Raw genomic sequence first — 21,894 nt, forward strand, 5'->3', positions numbered from 1 at the left:
AACAGTCCATAATGGCCCATACCGATGACTACTTTGGCCCGAATCTACCAGGTGTCTTTGACTTTACCATTCTTTTCGAGCAAAGCATTCTTTCATTACTACCATCATGTATCTTCATGACTCTTGCGCTGTTACGACTTTCGGTCCTCATACGTTGTAATACAATCATTTGCTCACGCAAGTTGTTCTGGGCAAAACAGGTGCGCACTGATGATTGCGATTTCCTCCAAGTCATAACTTACCTTTCTCTCAAGTCGGTCTATTCTCTAATGAACACGTTTGTAGGCCACTGTCGCTGTCTACTTCTGTCTTCAAATTACCCTCGCCGTGCTATGGTCGTTACCTGGTACCTCCCGGACAAAGACATCCATCGCAGAAGCAATAATCGGCGTCCTGGAAGCAGGTGTTATTTCTGCATTATCATGGCTCGAGCATTCCAAGGCCGTCAGGCCGTCGGTTCTCCTGAATCTGTACCTTCTTCTCTCGACCGTTCTCGACATTGCGGCCGCAAGGACGTACTTGATCCGGGCTGGTCTTAAAGCCATCGGCGGAGTGTTTGCGGCGTCATTGACGGCGAAGGCCACTTTGTTGGTCCTTGAAGAGTTCCCCAAGGAAATGGTATTCGAGAATAAAGCTGCCGCCAATGAAACCGCCGCCGGCATCATTAGCCGAGGCATTTTTTGGTGGTTGAACTCTCTGCTTCTCGTTGGAGCAAAGACAGTCCTTGCTATCGATGACATTGGAGTCATTGAAGACAAGTTTGACTCCTTCAGACTCCTGGATCAACTTGAAAAAGTTTGGGATAAAGGTGTGTACAAGACCCCCATCACATCTTGGTAAAGCAACAGCTTGACTTACATGCCAAGACTCGAAAACTGGTAGCTGGGCTCTCATGAAATGCACCTTTCTCGCATTCAAATGGCAGTTCTTGGCCGGCATCATCCCCCGCCTCCTCTTCACGGGCTTCACATTCGCGCAGCCCTTTCTCATCAACTCTGTCGTCAACTTGATCGGCGAACCCGAGCAGGATCAGACCGTCAATACGGTTGCGAGCCTTATTGGTGCCACTATCCTCGTGTATACTGGCATTGCTGTGTGCAACGCCATGTATTGCCACATGACGTATCAGCTGCTGACAATGTACCGAGGCGGCCTTGCTTCGTTGGTGTTCAAAAAGACGCTCAGACTGCAAGCCTCTTCTATCGAAGACGCCGCACCGGTGACCTTGATGAGCACGGATATCGAGTCTATTGTCATGTCTGGCGATGCCATCCACGATATTTGGGCGAGTTTCATTGAGATCCCGGTGGCGATATACCTGCTATATAGAAACGTTGGAATTCCCAGCCTCTTTATTCTTATTCCTGCCTTTTGTAAAGACCCCCTTTTCCTTGGATTCTCTTTTTCCAGGACTTGCTGACTTGACTAGTTACCTCTGCCGCTGGAGCATTGATTTCCCCAGCTATGGGCCCGGCCCGGGTGAAATGGAACAAGGCCATCCAGGAGCGCGTCGGCTCCGTCTCGACAATGCTGAGCCAAATCAAGGGTGTCAAGATGATGGGCCTCACAAACTTTTTCCACGACTCGTTGCAAGCTCTACGAATCCACGAACTAAAGCTGTCAATCAGATTTCGATGGATCATGGTTCAGCTCAATTCCCTTGGTAAAGAGCCCCCCTCCCCTTTGGGCGTCTGCTACCTGGATTCGTTTCCGCTATTGATGTGCTGACTCTCTTATTTTAGCCATGGCATCAGAAGACCTGACACCGGTCATCATCATTGTCGTCGCCATTTTCTGGACCAAAGCGGACCGAGGACTGCAAGTCGCCGAAGCATTCACCTCCCTCTCCATCATCAACATTGCGGCGACACCACTCCTTAACATTCTGGTTTCAATCGTACAGCTCTTTGGCGCCATTGGCTGCTTCTCTCGGCTCCAGGCGTTCCTCGTCATGGATGAAAGGAAAGACGTGCGGGAAATGGCTTCCTCGGCTGTTTCTTCCATACTCCCTACTGCACTGTCTCAGATAGACGAGGCATCCGAAGGCGTGGCGGATTCATCGTCAAATGTCGAGCTGGAAACATTCAAAACGGACAGCTGCCCTGCTTCAAATCCTTCACTGCCAGCGGTGGCCATTGAAAGCGCGACTTTTACAGTCGGCGAGAACATTGAGGCCCTCACAGACATCAGCATGGTATTCCCACAAGGAACAATGACCATGATTGTCGGCCGCGTAGGATGCGGCAAGTCGTCACTGCTCAAAGCCATCGCCGGTGAAGCGAACATGTCAAAGGGCCGAATCATCGTCAACGTGTCTTCCATGGCGTACTGCGACCAAACACCATGGTTGCAAAACTGCTCTATTCGGGACAATATCGTGGCGCAGTCTCCCCTCGACGAGAAGTGGTTGTATGCCGTCATCGAAGCCTGTGCGTTGGACGAGGATATTTCTATGTTTTCCATGCGAGATTTCACCATTGTCGGCTCTGGAGGCGTAGCGCTGAGCGGCGGCCAGAAGCAACGCGTTGTAAGTTTTTCTCCTCGATAATGATCTACCCACAGCACACGTCAAGAGACTCATGTTTTTCATCAAGGCCCTTGCTCGCGCCGTATATTCCCGACGTAATCTCATCCTTATGGACGACGTCTTCAGCGGCCTGGATAGTACAACCTCCAAAACCGTCTTCCAACGTGTCTTGGGCAGAGACGGCCTTGCTCGAAAGTTGAATGCCACTGTCATCTTGGCCACTAACCACGGTATGATTGCACCCACGCCCATTTTCGCAAGATGGACATGAAACTAAACCCGTTTTTGTTTGTAATCAACAAAGTCAACTTTCTCTCTGCAGCCGACCACATTACCATGCTCGGTGACAAGACCATTGTGCGGAACCAGATACGCTTTGACTCAGTCGAGCCGTTGGAATGGGGCATCTCGGACAGCGACAGCGACACCGTCACCGACAGCGTCAACACCATCGTCTCTGGCTCTAGCGAAGCAAGGCTGGAAAGAGCTACTATCAAAATGTCCCACGAAGAAACGGCCAGTCCAGCCCGAAAGACGGAGGCAGATCTTAGTCGACAGACGGGCGACCTTGACTGCTACAGGATCTACGTGCGGTCCCTGGGCAAAGGAGCCATAGTCGGGCTGCTGATTGGGAGTGTTTTGCACACAGCCATGCTCAAGATGCCGCGTGAGTTGAGATGTCTGTCCCTTTGGTACAATACCTGGTTCTCACCATCCGCCATGCAGAGGTTTGGTTGAAGCTCTGGACGCAGAAGGGCACAGGGCCAACGGATTACGCCTCCATGGCCGGCTACATCGGGTTTGCCCTTGCTTCAACCATATTCGGGGCGCTCAACATGGGGTACAGCCACAAGGCTCTGTCTTCTTCATCTGTCCGCTAACAAGGCGCAGCTACTACGCGCTCATCGGCGTCCCTAAATCCGCCATTCGTCTTCACGAGATTCTCCTCCGATCCGTCGTTCGGTAAGCAAGCGAAACCCCCGATTCCCTCACCCGCACTCTTCAAGCTAACAAGCCGAAAATCAAAAACAAAAGGGCGCCATTCCACTTCTTCGCCGGTACAGATAGCGGCATCACCCTCAACCGGTGCGTCTCCGGCCCATGCCACCCCCTTTATCTCACACTAACACACACCGACCCCCCTCCAGCTTCAGTCAAGACATGACGCTCATCGACAACGCCCTCCCCATGGCCTTTCTCAACGTCACATTGCGTGCGTATAATCCTCCTTTTTCAAACAACTCATCTAACCCCAGCAGTCTCCCTCCGAGCCCTCGCGGAAACAGGCCTCATCGCCTCAGGCGCATCCTACATCGGCGTCACCGTCCCCGTCTGCTTCCTAGCCCTCTACTTCATCCAGAAATACTACCTCCGCACGTCCCGCCAGATGCGGTTCCTCGACCTCGAGATGAAATCCCCTCTCTACACACAATTCACCGAAACCCTCGCCGGGCTCTCGACCATCCGCTCCTTCGGCTGGGCAAACGCCTTCCTGCACGACAACCACCGCCGCCTCGATACCTCCCAAAAGCCCTTCTACACCATGTTCTGCATCCAGCGCTGGCTCCAGGTTGTCCTGGACCTCTTCGTGGCCGGCATGGCACTCGTCCTCGTCTCCGTGGCCCTCAACATCCCCGACCACACGACAAGGGGCGCCGTCGGGCTCGCCATGGTCAATCTCATCGGCTTCAACCAGACGCTCACAACGGCCATCGACCAATGGACACGGCTGGAGACGTCCCTCGGCGCCATCGCCCGACTGAAATGGTTCATGAAGCACACCCCCGACGAGAACAAGGAATGCGAGTCCCTCGTACCACCGGATGAATGGCCAAAATACGGAGCCATTCAGCTAGACAACGTCGTCGCATCATACAGGCACGTCGCTCGTCCCCTCCCCCCGCCCCCCTCGGAAAGGGAAAAGAACACGACTAACAAGCATGCCCTCCAAGTGATGAGACCGACCCCGTCCTAAGGGGGATATCCCTGAGCATCAAAGCCAGCCAGAAAGTCGGCGTGTGCGGCCGCTCCGGAAGGTAAGCTTCTGAGAAGGAAGACAAGACTCCACGACGCCAAGGTTCAGGGGACAAGGGCGCACGGCGCCATCTAACCCGCCATTTCCGCAGCGGCAAATCGTCCCTCATGCTCACGCTCGCCCGCCTGCTCGAGATCCAGGGCGGCAGCGTCCGGCTCGACGGCCAGGACCTGGCCCTCGTCCCGCGGCAACTGGTGCGCTCTCGGCTGACGGCGCTGCCCCAGGACGCCATCGAGCTGCGCGGCACGGTGCGGCACAACCTCGACCCCGGGAGCCCCGGGTGCGGCCCCCGGGCGGACCGGGAGCTGGAGCACGCGCTCCGCAAGACGGCCATCTGGGACGCGGTCGCGCGCCGTGGCGGGCTCGACGCCGACATGTGCGAGCTGGGCCTCTCGGCGGGACAACGGCAGCTGTTCTGCCTGGCGAGGGCGCTGCTGTCCCGCGGCGCCGTGATGCTGCTGGACGAGGCGACGAGCAGTGTCGACGCAAGGACCGACGACGAGGTGCGCAGGGCGATTTGGCACGACATGGAGGGCAGGACCGTGGTTGAGGTCGCGCACAGATTGGAAGTGCTCCGGCGCTACGACTTGGTGGTTGTCATGGGCGAAGGCAGGGTCGTCGAGGTCGGCGAGCCCGAGGCCTTGTTGAAGCGGGAAGCAAGCGCCTTCAGGGCCCTGTGGGAGAGTCAGGCTCTTTGACCGGGGGAATGAACCAAAGGCCCAACCTCCATTCAACCCTTTACACCACTCGCTCCGTGACAAGAAAGACCGCCCGCACACAAAGAACGCGCATCAGGTCGTGGTTGTATTCACTGATCCCTGTATCTACAAGCAATCCAACCCCCCCCCCAGTCCGTCTCCAGTACAAAGCAAACATCTAACGTGTCTTCAATATGCTCAGATGGACAGCAGCCAAGACAGGGGGAGCAACGACATCTTCTTGGCGTTGAGACGAGGAAAAAATAAGCGGATAAGAAATAAACAGGAAAGGGGAAGTAAAAAGGTATCGACAATGGAGAGTTTGTACTGAGTTCTGATGGATCAAATTATACCAGAGGGGCGCGTTGTTTCAATGCGAGTGAATCAGTTACAGTGTCCACTCCTATATTATTCAGCCGATGGTGCGTGCTTTGCCAACTTGTTGATTGGACTCTGGCGTGTCCTCGAAATGAACCTCCGCCGTAGTCGTCGAGGATCGTCAGAAGCCTCGAATGGTGTCGCGTGCGAACAGCCTGGGGCCCCTTCAACGTCATTCAATGGCCTCCTCGGCTTTGACTCGCGCTCGTTCGGCTTCTTTCGTCTTCCTCCTCGATTACGTCGCTTAGCCTCGTTGGATGATGATGTCGGGGGACAGTCTCCCAGCCAGGCACACCGTATCCCTGTCCAGAGTAGTCCTGAGGATCTGAATAAGCACCGGACCACCGGCCCTCGCCCGCCGACGTCGAGGCCGGTTCGTGGGCGCCGCTTGGCGGATTTGTCGTCGCCGGCGTGTCGTAGTCGTCTGCCTCTGGATCAGAAACCGAGGCTCCAGAGGGGGGTTCGGCAACAAGGGGGATCTTCTGCCCTCGAGAGTCGAGAACAAAGTTGCCTGCCGCGTCAATGATGTACTCACCTTCGCCGAATGTGCCCGCTGAGCCGCCGGATTTGTCTCGGGCATGCGAGTGCCTTTGCTCTGGGGATCTGTAATGGGTGCCGCTGGGCCCGGCAGTCGTCGGAGAGGCTGGTGAAGGCGGCGCTTGTGTCTGCTCAGGGCCGTAGCCTTGCGCGTACTCGGCTTGGTACGCCTCGGGCTCCCGGACAGTGCCTTGCCGGCTGACGCCGCCATGCGTCATGGGGACAACCTGTACGCCGCCAACAATGGTGGGGTGGCCTGACTGTAGTGACAGAGTCCTGTCTCGCTCCTCTTGCTCTCTTCGTCCGAGCTCCTCCCAAGCTCTGCGCGCTTCGTCCTTGGAAATGCTAAGCTCTTTGCGCATCTCAGCAAGCTGTTTGTGGGCCTTGGACGTGCCTCGCTCATGGTCGACGGCATCGCGAATAGCGTTCTCACGGTCACGGCGCTCTCTTTCCAGTGCCTTTTCAAGCATGCCATTGACCTCTTGGGCTCGTTCCAGCTCGGCTCTGGTCTCGAAGAACCAACGTTGGAACTTCCTCTCTGAGCTTGCGCGTAGTCGTTGCAACTCCACCACAGCATGGAACAAGTTGGCACCAGCGGCGGACAAGTCAGTAACTTGCCGCGCGAGTTGTTGGCTCAACGGATCGCGGTCAGTGTCGTCCTTGTTCTGCTCCAGTTTCCTTATCCAGTAGCTCGTGAGGCCCTCCCAATGAGCAGAGAGCGTCTCCCAACGCTCAAAGGCGTGTGGAAACGAGCTTCTAGGCTTCGAAGGCTCCGCGTGTTGAGCCGAGGGTTCTGTTGGGGCACTGGCGTGGTGTTGGGGCCGCGGCCGGCCGCTAGAAGTGACATATACAGGTGATCTGGCGGGTTGCTGGGTGGTGTTGGGTTCAAATTGCCCAGCTATTTGTTGCCCTGTGGATTGTTTAGGGGCGTGTGTGGCTTCCAGGGTAGCTTGGCCGTGGCCGCGGGGTGGTGATTGTTGCTGGTGCAAGTGCTGCGGCTCAGAACGGCGCTCGGCATTCCTTCGACGTGTTTCATCCAGCAAACGTGCCTCCTGCTCGGCTCTATTTCGTTCTAAAGCAAGCTGCTCGGCTTCTGCCCTCTGTCTCGCCTCCCTGGCAGCTCGTTCTTGCATGATCATCCTCGGCCCTCGAATCCCAGACGGTGAACTGGTCGGCGCAGGACCGGCCGTGGGGCGGTGGGTAGCTGCTGCGCCATTGCCATTGGAGGTGGCAGGAAGTTCGCGGGTGGCAGCCATCAGATCCGCCATATCGGCGGACTCCTCGACAATGTCGGGCGTGAAGGGATTCGGGTGCCGAAGAGCCTCTTCAAGAGCAAAAAGAATGGCACTGTGGGTGTTCCGAGATACTCTGACGACTGGGTGCGGCTCGCGCCGATCCCGGCGGGAGGGAGAGTGAGGCCCCGAATGATGCTCAGAGCGAGGAATATGGGAAGAATTGTCCTTGTCAAGGCTCCCTTTTAGATCTTGAAAATTGCTCCGGTCGAGACGGGCTCGATCATCAGACAGAGAAGAGCCGGAGCCAACAACAGACGAGTCTGGACGTGGCCTGGCAAAGGGAACGGGACCCGGGGAAAAGCCAATTGAGGCTGCGGCAATATGGATTTGACGTGGCTCTGTGATACTTGCTGGACTCGGCGACGGAGCGGACTCAAACCTGGGGGTCCGGCGGAGGGATCGTTGGACAGAAGACGTTGGCGTGGAGAGTCTCGAGACGGGCTCCTGGACAGGGTCCGAGACAAGATCAGGGTCCTGATGCTGGAATGCCTGCTGTGTAGGCAGCCAAGCCAAATGCTGCTGGTGTTGCTTCGGGTGGGACGTAGGCTCGTGGTCGGGGGTCTCGCGAGGGCCGTCGAAGAGAGACTCGGGTGGCTGGGAAAAGACTCCTGAGGCCGTTGGGGCTGGGCGTGAAGGAGACAAGGTGGCGAGCTCTCACCACCAAGTCGTGGTGGCGGCGAGACGGTTGGATGTTGGACGTTGGACGTTGGACCTGAGAGGTTCGATTCGCCTAGGTGCTGATTGGGTCGGCGGAATTGGGGAATCGACGAGCAGGCAAGGCCAGCGCGAGAAGCAACATTGAGTGCGCAGCGACGTACAGGGCGGTCTTGGCGCGAGACCAAAATGCGTCGACGCTGCAGTGTGACGTCGGAGAGCTTCAGATGTCGAGAGGCTGAAAGGAAAGCCTGTCCGTCCGGCCCAAGCAAAGAGGGGGGGAGAGAAGAAATTGGCTGGAATGCAAGCTAGGAATAGAAGAGTCGGGACGATGCAGTCATGGGTGAAAGAGTGCCGGCACCCGGAGGAGCGAAGAAGAAGTTCATTGGGGGACAGAGATGGCGGCGCACAAGGTGACCCCGAAGTGAGGTGATGTCGAAATGCGGTGGCAGGGAAAGGGGAAAAAAAAAGCGGCCATGGGAATGAATGATTGGAAGTTGGGTTGAAGAGCGAAGGTGTGTCTGGTCGAAAGTCCATCCATGGACCATGACCATGTCCAGACGACGGCGGCGACGACGCCTCAAGCTGCTCAAGCTGGGTCAAGCTGGTCGGGGCCGACGGGGGTGGGGCCAGGAACAATGTGGGCAACGTGCTGCGACATTGTTGGCGGCCAAAAATGGGGAGGCTGGAAACTCGATCAACACCCAGGATCAATGTCAAGGCGCAGCCCAGCCCGGCTCGACCAGAAACCCCGGCACTCGTTGCCATTGGGACTGGAGGGTCTTGGTTGGCGTCCCCGTCGCAAGTTTTTGAGTGCCCAGGTACGGAGTACGCAGTACCGATCCTCTACTCCGCATTGCGTACTCAGGTCCTTCGGTACCTGGGCTGACAAGCTGGCGTGCCTCGCGGGCCCTAATGTCAAGTGCCGACGGTACCTGTGCGGCTCACAAGTCCCCTCACAACCTACAAGTCGCCACCCGACCTGGACGCGAAGTGCGGCGCTAGCCGTCCCCGTCCCCCGGAATGTCTACCACGTGCGAGGTACCTCTAGACCAATGTGTGCTTATGTACCAGGCATGTCCCGCGTACAAAAATGCCCTCGTGCAACGCGCAACGCACCACCGGGGGTCCACATGTCGGCAGCGCAAAAACGGGTCCTCCGTTCTCAACCAGCCATGTCCTGACGGACGTGACACAGTCCTGATTTATTCCCACGGCATCAATCCATCGTCTCGACTCGTCCGTTTCACGCCCAGCCCGCTAAACGAACAAGCCTAGCCCCAGCCAAACGAAAAAGAAAGGGAAAGGAGAAGAGAAAAACCATTGAGGAGAATGGGTCCGCTGGCACACCCGATGTCCTCGATTCGATGCCGCTCGCCACCTCTGATGCATACTCTTAGAGTTGCAGGATGCAAGGTGCTCGGATCCTAGTACTGTTAAACGACCAACGACTTCCTGTTCAAATTAACCAACAAGGCCAAAAACAAAGAAAAGTGCTTGCACTCGTCAGGTTGGTGAAAATAATCAACCGCCCAAGACGGGGGGAATGAATGCCGGGACAAAATGTGATTCAGTGGGCAATATTCTTCCGACGCGTTGGCCCAAGTCCAGCAAGTATAGCTCACATTGCACAATTTTACGCCGAGCGAAGGAACCAAATGACAAGGTCATACTCTCTCTATATTTATTTGTCAAGGAAGCATCATTATGGCAAGCATCATGACCCCGGGTTCAACTTGGGCACTCCATCTCAAGAGCCAAATGCTACCGTTTAAACGTCAAGTTGGACTCAATTAACCTAATCACCCGTACGCCGACCATCTACAGTCACAGTCACTGGTCCGCACGACTCCGTACATTCCGTCTCAAATCAAGTACGGAGTACTAGTAGGGACATCTTCCAAGCCGAGTACTATGGTCGAAACGGGGCTGCTTTCCCAGGCTTCCCAACATTGAAGCTCCCGCTCCGTCTGTCGACGCATCAGTAACATGTGCATATATTGTCACCTCCTCAAACTTGGTCAACCTCCTTTCCAACCCGGCAGCCTGGGTCACTCATCCATCGTCTTGGGAACCGGCAGTCGGCTGCGTTTCGCAATTTGTCAAGCCGTAGCCCGGTACTCTCGTTCCGCAAGAAGCGACAGTCTCCCACTGAACAAAGAATAACTACTAACCACATCCACTTTCGGATATCATCCCCCTTTTCCGGCAGACCTTGGCGCGCGGGTAGCGATGGACGGCTCGGCCCTACTCGGCGGCTGGGGTCCTTTGTTTCCCGCCGCTGCACATGAGATCAAACTTGATCGTGCTGACCTTTGAGAGGTCTTACTGGCCAATCACGTCGCTTCCGAGGCCATTTTCAGTATACAACTTCATGACCGCCGAGCATGGAGTCAATGCTAAACTTGACAACTTGTCCACTTGCATTTTACATTTCTCTTGCCATTCCATTTAGTACTGCATCCCCAAAATCTAAGCCGTATCCAAAACAACAACCTCTGCCTCCTCAGACCCTATACTCTCCACCGCCAACCGATTACCGGCAAAAATCCCGTCCACAAACGCACCATCACCCTCGTCCAGCTCTGCGTCCTCCCGTCCATCCAGACGAATCTTTGCCCTGCCCCCCTTCATCATGGGCAAGTGCACAAAAACCTTTCTCTCCTTCTGCTCCGTGGCATTCGCGCCGACCAGCCATTGGAATGTCTCCCCCGGCGCAATGATGCCCGCGCCCATGGCGAAATCCGCGTGAATAGGAATGGTGCCTTGAACAACAGGCTCCGCGTCCTCCTCCTGCTGCGCCGTGGCATTAGGCCCGCCCTTGAGCGGGCTCAGAATCTCGACAAAGCCCCTGCGCTTATCCCCATCGCTAAACGTGCGCGTGTGGTAGCGCGGGCTGAGCCCCCTCCTCCAAGGGACAGCCCAGATCTGCAAAAAGTGCGCCGTCTCTGTCTCGTGCTCGTTGAACTCGGAGTGCGCGATGCCCGTTCCGCCCGTGGTGAACTGCACGTCGCCCCGGCGCATCCTGTAAAACCTGTCCGACTGCTCGCCCTCGTCGCCCTCGGCCAGCATGGAGTCCCGGTGTGTCAGCTCCCCGGACAAAAGGTAGCTGAAGATTTCAAAGTCCCGGTGCGGATGCGTGGGAAAGCCCGAGCTAGCCTTGACGCGGTCCTCGTTGAGGACGCGCAGCGACCCAAACTGTGAGAACTTGGGGTTGTACCAGTCGGCGAAGGAGAAGCTGTGGTACGTGTCTAGCCAGCCGTGGTCGCTGTGGCCGCGGGCGCCGGAGCGGTGCGGCGTGATTCTGGCATTGCGCAGCGCCGATTTGGACATGCTGGCGGCTGATTTGAGCATGCGCGAAACTCTCGTCGTTCCCCCTTCTCCCCCTGTGAGCTTGAGGGGATTCGAGCCGTGTAGGTGCAGATATTCGCGAGCTCGATGGGATGGTTTTTGCGGAATCTGTGCGTGGGCGTGCTGCTCGAACTGGTGATGAGAGTGAAAGCTCGAAGCGATGATATGCCAAACACGGTTGGCGACGCGCCGTTATATCGGCGTTAGGTGTGGAAGTGGGCAGAAGCTTCCGTGGGGGAATGGATGGCTCTGTGTGATTTACAACGCTCGCATAATGATGTGCGGTTTGATTTGAAAGCGGAGATGTCTACCTACACTCCCAGGTACGCGTCCATGATAACTTTGTCGCCATTCTGCTGCCGCCGTCTCACACCTGGTGATCAGCCCAACGATTCTTAAGCCAAGCGTAATCGGCGCCGTTCCCGAATAGGACTACGGCGGATGCGGGCGCCGGCGTGGCGCTCGGATTGGTCAATTGCCGCTCTGGCCTTTTGGGAGGGCGCATCATTACGGGATCATGACGCGAGGACACGAGCCGGCTTGGGAGCAATTGTCGAGATTTGTCAGCCTGGTTCAGGCGAATGAATAACTTGCTGCAAGGCGACGTGGTCCTTGCCGATCTTGTCACTCGGTATCTTTTTAATCGTTCCATGGTTGCGGAAGCGTCGAACACCCGCTGCCACATAGCCTACGTGTTTCTCTCCGCAGAACCCGTGTGATGTGGATGGCTGCTTGGTCGCTGATCTAGGCAACGCACAAAATCAAATCTATGCTGTCGATCTAGGTACATCACGCCTTTTTGTAGAGATTACAGAGGGCGCAAATGATGGTTATTAGTATATATATTTTCTTTTCTTCATTCTTAGGGCTAGGACCGGCGTCGTCCGAGCACGGCGAGATGCGCTGGCATTTTTGGCCGCATACGTCCCACGCGTGGTGACGATTCGCAGTCTCGCGCTTCGTATCCGCACTTCATGACGCCACGCCAAAGTCGGGCAAATGCAGCCAGATGCCAGGCCACACGTTATTGAGCCTGTTCTATTCTTAGATCTCGTGGCTACCATGCTTTGATTCTTGCAGTACTCCGTACGTACTACCAACTGGCAGGCCTCGCATGTTGCTCTGAACGAGATAGTTACGTGGCACGCGATCCGTCTTGGTCAGGCTTCGGTCTGATGATGTCACGTGGTAACCCGGCTGGGCAACAAACACCAATGCCGTCTCCGTTGGCCACCGCGGTGTGCCCGACGAGTCACAGGACTGAAATGCCGGTACCGGGGCCAATACGGCCAGACTTGTCGCCGGCTTGTTTAATATTGACTGCTCCCTACTCCGTACGGAGAACCTTGTTGTTGTGCGGTACGCGACGTCTCTTTCCTGGTAATCCAGCCGAGCCCTGTAGGCCGAAATTCTTGTACGGCGTGGGTTATTCTGGAGGCTCGAGTTTGGCCTGCCAGAAACATGAGACTTGGAGCTTGTTCTGCTGCCTGGAGGCTTCGCTCTGCAGTGGGAAGCTCAAGAGACCAACTGTTGAAGATGCCTGTACCGGTACGATGTGCCTGTACCTGGTCTGCGGTACTAGTCCCAGCTTGGAAGACCCTTGGTGCATCTTGGTGCCCGGGGGGAGGTGCTACAGTGCCGTTGAAGGACTTGTCAGGAAATTCAAATTAAATCTTGAGCTCGGAATCTGGATGGACGTAATTACGGCCATGGCATTGTTTGTAGATAAGAAAGCACCGGCTACAAACCAGCCTCATGCCCACCAGGTCTAAACTGGCCCAACGATCCAAAGGTACCTTAGGCCGTCCCAACCTCCTCCCGTCGGGCATCTGGAGCATCAACTGGGTGCCTCAATGGCGGCCCCGCCACCACCCCATCCGCTACTAGGGTCAACGGCAACTGCGGTCATACAAGACGGATCCAGGGGCCCTTGTACGAAGTACATACGGCACAGCCAAGGCAGGCAGGCGGCAAGGCGTTCCTTCCTCATTTACTATGACATTTTGACGGTCTACGCCCTTTTTTTTTTTTTTCCAACACGCACATATGATTCACCCCAAAATCAAATTGCATTTTGGTGCCCGGTCGCGGACTTTTCTCCCCGTGCGGACTAAAATGTAGACAGTTTGCCGTCTACAGCATCAGGTAAGCCCATTCGCTCCGGCACGCGGGTGATGCCGCCTGCCAAGGCTAGTCAGTCAGTCTCGGAGTAGCTCCCTCGAGCCGGCCCTCAAACGCGGGGCCGGTGGCTGGTTGCCCAACGTTCACAACGTCCAGCGGTTATCATTGCCTTCGCGCTCCCCCAACCTCGTCACATAAAAAAAAAACTTCAGTCTCCAAGCCCAGCCATATCTGAGTCTCGTCCCTCTCGCATCATGCATTTTCATCCTCCATCGCATCTGCATGCCTCAATTGGCCGGTATATCCAAGTGGACCTGGCTTGCGTTGAAATGCGTCGACAATGAACTTCCAAAACCTAAACTTTGAGTTTGTGGAAGCTCCCCGTACGTCGATGCTACACGCCGTTTTTGACTTGATTTCCTAATCTGCTACCGTTTTTTTCGGCCTCCAACACTCACTAATGGCTTGACTGATAATTGGTGTCTTGTTAGATTGGTTTCCGCCACGAGAAATAGTCCCTTCTGCCCACACCATCCGCGACGATTCGGAATCAGGCCGTCGCCTGCGTCCTTCTCAGTATAGCCACGAGCGTCTAGACTATCAGCAAGCTCCGTCGCTGTCAGCGCAGTCATTGTCACCACAACCAACCATTTTGCGCGAACCACCCTCTCCCACTTCATCTGCCCACTCATCTGCGGAGCTGTATGGTCCAGAGAGGCTATTTGGACTCTCCGGTGCATTCCAGTCAGAGCGACAGCCACAGCCAACCGCAAGGGCTTTAATGTCAAACCAAACGGTTCGGTTTGACGAGGCTCAGCTGGCAATGTTCGCTGCCGACAATGCTGCCCGAATGGACAGCTTCAAGGATGAATTGGCTCTCGCTGCGGGCAAGGTCACTCCTGGCGTCGACGACACTCCGTATATTCAATACGCTCTCGACGCGTTAACTCGTGATAGAGGAAGCGCCAGCACCAGCCAAATACCCATACCTCCACCTCCCTTGGGGAAGTACAGTGAGGAAGACCAGCCGCGGAACTCAAAGTTTATGGTCAATGGGTTTGCAACTTCGCCAGAGTCCACCAGACGTGAGCAGTCGTCCTCGCATGACATGCTCCATTCACCTCTCTTGCACGAATGCCAACTTGACCCCACCAAACTGCCACAAGACTCGAGCATCTCATATACACCTCAGCCAACTCTACCTGTGGCGGCTCCGGCATCTCAAAAACCGTCTTCCGCGGACCATTGGATTCCAGTAGATGCGAATATGTTGCAAACTATTGATCCCCGGGGGCGTACATATCCACCTCTGACTTTTAAGCCACGAATTTTACGACCATTTTCAATGTTAATGTTAATGACCTTATGCGCATTTATGATGGCGGCCCTGACATTCGCCGCTGTGTACTCGCAAAAGCACGACGGATTGACGCCCTATCCTGGCAGTATATACTCAGGGCAATATTTTGTTTTCCGTATCTTGCCTCAGACATTGGGTGGAGTGATCCTCATCTATGCACAGAATATCATGGCAGCGTCCCTCCGAATTGTACCATTTGCAACTCTGGCCCATGAAGACCCTGAAAAGCGATATTTGGCCCTGTTTCGGAGCCTGTATCCGACAACGTTTTTGCTCCCACAGCTATCGGGCCCTTGGCAGTTGAAAACCTTTGGCATAGCTACATGGCTTGGCAACTTCACTCTCCCGTTGCTAAGCGCAACGTTTACGTGTATATACGTGGACAGCCAAGGACGATGGATATGGTCGGCCACCCAAGGACTGATCTGGGTATCAATCGCCCTGTATGCTACGCTCTTGGTCGCTGCCTGCATACTAATGACGTTTTGGTTTGGTCACTGGACTGGACTTCTCTGGGATGCCCGCTCCATCGCAGACCTGATACCATTGCTGCATCGCACCAACACAATGAGCAGCTACCGACGCAAGGGCCTCTATGAGCGCAACTGCGACTACAGAGCCGAACTGCGGGAGCGGTGGTTCGACCGGCTGGGATACTGGCAGAATGGAGATATGACGGGGGGTGTTTGGCACACCATCGGGACATCGGCGATGCCAGCAGACTGCGGCACACAAGTTGGCACCGAACCACGATCTGAACGTCGAAGCAACGATCACTCCATCGGATCTCACTTGACGGTTTCCTCTGCCCTGCTGGACTTTGAAGGCGGCACGTACCTACCATGGTGTCTGAGAGACATGCCACTGGTGTCACTCGTCCTCGTGACCGGCACCCTATTGCTAGCTCTCTTCATTGTATCTTTCCTGCCACAGACAAAGCTCGAGTCTGGGTTCGCGCCTCTCCTGGCTGCACGACCAGACGACGCAGCCTTCTCTGCAGCCAACTTCCTCTACAGCTTCCTGCCAGCCACCCTGGGCATGGTCCTATTCCTGCTGTTTCAGAGCCTCGACCAAGCTCTTCGTATTCTCCAACCATGGGGTGACATGACGTCTCTCGACGGCGCCGTCGCAAGCCGCTCCATTCTGGCCGACTACGCCGCCTGCCTCTCCTTGCACGTATCGGTGCGGGCGCTGCGAAACGGCCACTGGCGCGTGGCCGTCGTGTCGCTCATGTCCACGCTCTTCATCTTCATCCCGATCCTTGCCGGCGGCCTCTTCATGGCGCTCACGACTCCGACGCAGGAGGTTCGGATGTTCCCGAGCATGCCAGTCTACGGCGTTCTTCTCGCATTCCTCATCCTCTACGTCGGCTGCTCATCCCTTCTCATTCCCCGCCGCCGCCAGTTCTACCTCCCCCACTGCGTCACCACCATCGCGTCTCTCGTCAGCCTCTGCACCGCCAGGGACCTCTACGAGGACCCTGCTTTCCGCTCCGTCCGGTCCAGAAAGGACCTCGCCGCCCGCCTAGGCGTGGGCCGCAAGGATGCCCGCGCGGAAAGCATCTGGTTCTTTGGCGTCCTGGCAGGCCGCGACGAGAAGCGCATCAGCGTACGACGAATGAAGCGCTACACCGAGAAGATGGCCATGGCACGATCCATGACCTCGATGGTATGACGGGTGGGGATCAACACGCACGACTTGACGGGACACGGTAATGAATAATCCACGGGTAGTATTTCCAACACATGGCATCGGAGTTTTTGCCTTTGATTTTTCGTTTTTAGAGGGGGGCGAGGTTGCGTCTCTTCCTCTTTTTGCTGTCTCAAACGGTCTGGGGCTGGGGTTACATTGGGACGTGGCGTCTGGCCAAGTGAATAATGATTGACGGGCACACGGGCACACGAGCAGACGGATCAGCTGGAATGTTTGACGCCATATAACGAGCCCGCATCGGACAGGTAAGTAACTAGTATGTACACACGACGGTGCGCAAGGGTCGCGGGTCTTTCACCCGCGTAAGTTACAAATCAAAGGCGCACAGCAGTTTTTCACGAGAGCAAAAAGAGGCTCATCTTGTCGATAGATTTTGGTCATTCTTGTCTCTTCGAATTTATTCGTGGCCGCCGGCTCTTTCTTTCTTGCAAAGACCACTCGTAGTACCCGACAGGCGTGTGACATGTCTCACCGCGACCCCCGTTGTCCGACACAACCATCGCCAACTCTGCATACCAGCACTCGTCAGGAATGCAAAACACAAATGAGCAAACATTCCTCCATCGTCACGGTAACCACCTAGGCGCCTGGGCGTGGTTGCGTCCGCAGTGCTCCGTGCTCCGTGCTCCGTGCTCCGCGCTCAGTCCAAGGCGAGTGCACAAAAAAAAGAAAAGAGAAAAAAAAGGCCGAAACTAAAGACACATCCCTGAGACAAATTACGAGAGAGCCTTCGAGGGCTAAACACCGTCCTTTTAGCTACTTGATTGTGCCGCCATCTACCTGGCGTTTAAAAAAAAAGAGACTAATAGTCGTAATGATTGTTGGGGAAAAAAAAAGAAATCATGGGAGAAAAGACATGAGACTCGTAGTCTGTTCATAAGTGGCAGTACTTTCGTGGGTCGTTATACATCGTGGCGTAAAACATGAAGAAACAGCTTGGTGAAACAAAACTCCTGCGCATGCATCGTAAGGCGTACCATCTCGGAAAACACAGTAGAAAAGAGAGAAAAGAGGGAGAGAGAGAGTCATTAGATCGCAATGGGCGACATTACCGACTTCTCCGCCCGAGAAGGCGTCCAAAAACATCGTGTCCATGACGCTTTTGGTGGGCAGCGGCGGATATGAGAGGGGAACAGTCATCTGTCTGGAGCCCTTTCTGGGCCGCCGATGGCGTTGTGTTTGAGCGGTCCCTTCTGCGCTTGTGATAGCTGTCGGAGCGCTTTTGGAAGCCGAAGAACTTGCGCGCCTGCCCGTCCTCGCAGTCGGAGTCGTCTTCGAAGACAGAGTGAGGCTCCTGGTTGACTTGCTCGGTTTGTACGAGGGGCAGCGCGGCGAGGGACTTGAAATGCCTGGGTGCACGAGTCGGGGAGGGTCTGATCTCAGGAACGGGAAGATTAGTTGCCGACTGGGAGAGAACAGTGTAGATGGTGCAGTGGGAGCGGCGGGCCAAGGATGGCTCGTCCGGTATTCTGCTCGAGCGTTGATCGCGAGGTGGACCGAGATCTTCGATTATGTAGTCGGCCACGGCGGGACTGACCGGCACAAAGGCAGTGTGTCGTACACAGGGGGTCAGGAGGGCCTCGGCTGGACGAGGTGGTCTTATTGGTGTGCTGCCGCATGATTTGGATGGCTTTAGAGGTTTCTTGTCCTTGGACACGGGAATGGCAGGCAGCTTTTTGGTTGGAGGCAGAGACGGCAGCTTTGGGAATGGAGAATATGTGGCGGCTGCTTTCCTGGTTTGTGCGCGAGACGGTGTCGATGAGCCGGTTGCCAAGGGCCATGACGGAGATGCTCGCTCCCCGAGACATATGTACTGCTTCTTGGGGCGAGGAGAAGCTATCAATGCCGGGTACTGCTTGTTTGGGGCGAGAAATGGCTCGTGGTTGACCTTGGAGGCGACACGAGGCGGCCAAAAGGTATCCCACAGCTCGGCGGTATGAGCATGATACTGGTAGTCGTCGTCCAACGAAACCTCGGAGTCGGTTCGATCCTCTATCAAGCCGGGCGCGGAGCCCTCGGAGCCCAGCGACTCCCTTCCGTGGGAAGAGCCATTCGATGAATGTCGCGAGTTGCTGGAGTCGTGGTCGTTGCTGTAGTTTTTGTTTTTGGCGGAAGCGGTGGATGTGTGATCCTTGCGAGGATAGGAATAGTTGGCCACGGGGTGGTATTTCGACACGAGGGCGAGGTCTATCAGCTTGCCAGAGGGTCGATCCATGACTGGCAGCTGGACAGGCTGGTTGGCGTGTCGATGCCGTCAGATGAAGCAACGCAGCATATACCGGCTTGAGTCAGCGCGACTGGCCTTTTGCCCTGAGCGGTGTGTGATGGGATCAATATCTTGGTCGACTAGGGAAGAAGGAGTCATGGGCGTAGAGGGATTCTTAAGCCCTCGAACGGTGCCGTCTCAAAAAAGGACAGGATGCGCCGGGGGAGGTGGCCGGACACGGCCGGGAATTATAGCCTAGCTCCCAACACACATACACAGACAGGTCAGTCTGGTTGGCAGCAAACAAAATAAACCCTGCCAGGGACTTGGTAAACATACAGAGCCAAGCTTTCGGGTGACCAAAGTTCCCAAGCGTACGCGCTGAGACAGGTCGTGGGGCGAAGACACCCACATCGTGGTGCTAGCGCTGCCATCTCATGCGCCCTTGGACAGCAGGGCATTCCAGATGTCCTGGGTCCCCTTCGAGACAAGACACGAGGATTTGGTGTCTCCCGGGGCTGTACGGAAGTAGGGCGCACCAAGTAACTGCTCGGTAGAACAACAGACAGGTCTAGCTCGTTCGGGCTGGGAGGCGGGAGAGGCAAGACACGGGCATCGGGACCGCAACGCGGGCGCAGGTATTGGGCAGAGAGGCTGGCTTCTCGGCTGCCAATGTGTCGTGACTCGTCTTGCTGCTCGTCGAGCGGGAGAAGTGCAGAAGCTCGCCGCTGCTTGGTATGCAACTCAGCGCCGAGCAGGCTGGGCCGCGGCATCATGCCACCCATCATCCATCATGGGACGCGAGTGCGCCGTGGGCAGGCAGCACGGAGGGAAGAAAGTGCCAAGTGGTGTGCGTCATGCTGCGGATTCCCTCCGTCAGTGACGATATCTGGGTTTCCAGCAGTGGCGGTGGTGATGGTGTTTGCCACATGGCTGGGTTGGCGATGCCGCATCGTGCCTCTGGAGGCGCGCGCATGACTGCATGCATGACTGCCGCATGCGATGTGCATGGCCTTGTCGTCAGATGTCTCCTTCTTCTTCTCCATGACACATGGACATGGAGCAGCAGGTAAAGGGAGGGTGGGCTGGTTGGTTGGTTTGCTGGCACGTCGCGACAAAAGGGTTTGCGCAGTTCCGCGAGCCATGAGGAGGTGACATTCATGGAAGGGGAAGGGGCGACGGGCATTGGTATCGTCTACTTGATGCAAATGCCCTCGCGGGCGTACGGAAGTGGTAACCGCTGACTATTGACCAGTTAGTCAGTCGGTGACTGGTCACTATCGTATTGACGGGAGAATGGAATAATGCCTGGTGCCCCTTGGCGGGTTATGCTCAGCCAATAGCGTTGCACAGATATGCAGGGAGGTTCCATTTTGGGATGCAGGGTGCATAATAGCGCGCCGTTATGCACAGAAAAAGAATTGAAGTGACGCGTCCGCATCTGGTGAGGGGAGGGAGGCGAGGCGAGGCGAGGGCAGCGGGCAGCACAACGCACAACACAACACAGCACAGCACAACACAGCACGGCACAGCACAACACAACACAGCACAGCACAACACCGCATTGCGACCAACAACTACGAACCAAGCAAGAGCAAGGTCAGGGTCAAGGGTCAAGGTCAAGGTCAAGGTCAACCGCAATGCCATTGCCCATACTCCGTAGGCCATCTCGCTCATCCGCCGATGAACCAAGGCGCTGTGTGTGTTTATGCCGAAGTTGTGTGGGTCGTCGAGCACGCAGTTTATGACATTTCATGGACAAAAACGAACACCATTGCATGCATAAGCTCAAAATGGCATCCTCTCCTCTTGCGTGACCTGTCACATCAGCTCCCGGCCGATCGGTATTGTGTCAACCCCTTGGCGCCGGGCGCTGTGTGGGGGACTGAGACATGCAGCATAGATCGAGTCGCCATGAGAACCCATTCCGCGAGTCGGGACTTGAGGGCAAATCAATGCATGCGCACCAGAAGCAGCCGTTGACCGTCTATCAATTCGTGCACGCGCAGACAAGAGACTTTGTGCCAGGCCATGGCGTCCGTCCCCGGGGAGAAGAGCATGCCATCCATCACGGTCAATCTGTGCCGAGTATCGTCAATGAGCCCGTGGGACCGTCGCCCATGGCGTCGTGGCCATCAACGGCGGATGGAATGAGACCCGGTCCATCGCCTGCTGTGGGCTGTCCGCACGTAAACACTGGACATAGAGTCAAAAGAACATCCTCGGCCGATTCGAGCGGCAAAGAAAACACGGCGGTGGCTCCGGCAACATGCGGCTACTACGGTACGGTGTACGTACGTACGCCTCTCCGTGGCTCGTCTGCCGTTTCCCGGGCGAATCTTTGTTGGTCATGCACGAGGCGGTGCAACCATCTCTCTTTCCGCTGACGCTGTCCCAATGCAAAAACGCACATGTTTGTGTGTGTAAGTTATTCCTTTTCCCGGCGGCCAAGCCATGCATGCATGATGCATGTGTCAGACGTGCAGTGCAGGGCAGTAGCAGGACGCAAGATGCAGGACGCCAGACGCACGTTGGACGCTCATCATGTCCCCCTTGCAAACGGTTGTATGGTAAAGGATGCCTCTCGTGGGAGGCCTTCTAATAACAGAAGCAACTCCACTGCCGCCAAGGTGCCTCGTGCACGTCCAAGAAACATGTTCCTGGCGTCTCGTCCCTGCAGAGTAGACACGATTTGTCATTGTTGCTCATGCGGAGTTGATGATACAAAGCCCCCCGAGCCCCGGGGCCCCGAGTCATGCGTACTGAGCTGTCACAGTGACAGTGGCAACACGGGACCTTGTTGTTATTTAAGAACCGGGGATGCTTCTCGACGCGTGTAGAGTCGAATCCGGTGATAATAAACATCGATCTCGTCCTCGTCCGCCTTGGCCATGTCGTCCTAGCCTGGACAGCGCAGCCCACCCAAAAAAAATTCCCGCCATCCCAGATGCGATAAATAATTGCACGAGGCCGAGACGCACGTACGAGTCGACGACCACGGAGAAGGAGCTGCTTGCAT

At 55.9% G+C, this 21,894-nt stretch overlaps 5 protein-coding genes across 5 annotated transcripts; 2 read left to right on the forward strand and 3 right to left on the reverse strand.

Annotated features, from left to right (window-relative positions):
- Nucleotides 1-11: 11 nt before the first annotated feature.
- Nucleotides 12-5,260, forward strand: MAM_02116 (ABC transporter, transmembrane domain, type 1; the record flags this gene model as incomplete). Its single annotated transcript, XM_040820915.1, has 14 exons — nucleotides 12-200; nucleotides 286-808; nucleotides 867-1,373; nucleotides 1,430-1,663; nucleotides 1,743-2,527; nucleotides 2,595-2,757; nucleotides 2,850-3,194; nucleotides 3,254-3,368; nucleotides 3,419-3,490; nucleotides 3,563-3,613; nucleotides 3,676-3,740; nucleotides 3,787-4,333; nucleotides 4,480-4,563; nucleotides 4,654-5,260. The coding sequence occupies 14 exons, from the start codon at nucleotides 12-14 to the stop codon at nucleotides 5,258-5,260; spliced, it is 4,287 nt and encodes a 1,428-aa protein (XP_040681258.1).
- Nucleotides 5,261-5,814: 554 nt separating this feature from the next.
- On the reverse strand, nucleotides 5,815-7,443 carry MAM_02117 (uncharacterized protein; the record flags this gene model as incomplete). The annotated part of the gene is made up of 1 exon (XM_040820916.1): nucleotides 5,815-7,443. One exon carries the CDS (start codon nucleotides 7,441-7,443, stop codon nucleotides 5,815-5,817), a length of 1,629 nt encoding a protein of 542 aa, XP_040681259.1.
- Nucleotides 7,444-10,596: 3,153 nt separating this feature from the next.
- On the reverse strand, nucleotides 10,597-11,457 carry MAM_02118 (RmlC-like jelly roll fold protein; the record flags this gene model as incomplete). The annotated part of the gene is made up of 1 exon (XM_040820917.1): nucleotides 10,597-11,457. One exon carries the CDS (start codon nucleotides 11,455-11,457, stop codon nucleotides 10,597-10,599), a length of 861 nt encoding a protein of 286 aa, XP_040681260.1.
- A 2,479-nt stretch (nucleotides 11,458-13,936) lies between these two features.
- MAM_02119 (uncharacterized protein) lies at nucleotides 13,937-16,740 on the forward strand (the record flags this gene model as incomplete). Its single annotated transcript, XM_040820918.1, has 3 exons — nucleotides 13,937-13,979; nucleotides 14,088-16,624; nucleotides 16,690-16,740. 3 exons carry the CDS (start codon nucleotides 13,937-13,939, stop codon nucleotides 16,738-16,740), a joined length of 2,631 nt encoding a protein of 876 aa, XP_040681261.1.
- Nucleotides 16,741-17,717: 977 nt separating this feature from the next.
- MAM_02120 (uncharacterized protein) lies at nucleotides 17,718-18,884 on the reverse strand (the record flags this gene model as incomplete). The annotated part of the gene is made up of 1 exon (XM_040820919.1): nucleotides 17,718-18,884. One exon carries the CDS (start codon nucleotides 18,882-18,884, stop codon nucleotides 17,718-17,720), a length of 1,167 nt encoding a protein of 388 aa, XP_040681262.1.
- Nucleotides 18,885-21,894: the final 3,010 nt, after the last annotated feature.

Source organism: Metarhizium album (genome assembly GCF_000804445.1).
Source record: "Metarhizium album ARSEF 1941 chromosome Unknown scaffold_3, whole genome shotgun sequence".
NCBI lineage: Eukaryota > Fungi > Ascomycota > Sordariomycetes > Hypocreales > Clavicipitaceae > Metarhizium > Metarhizium album.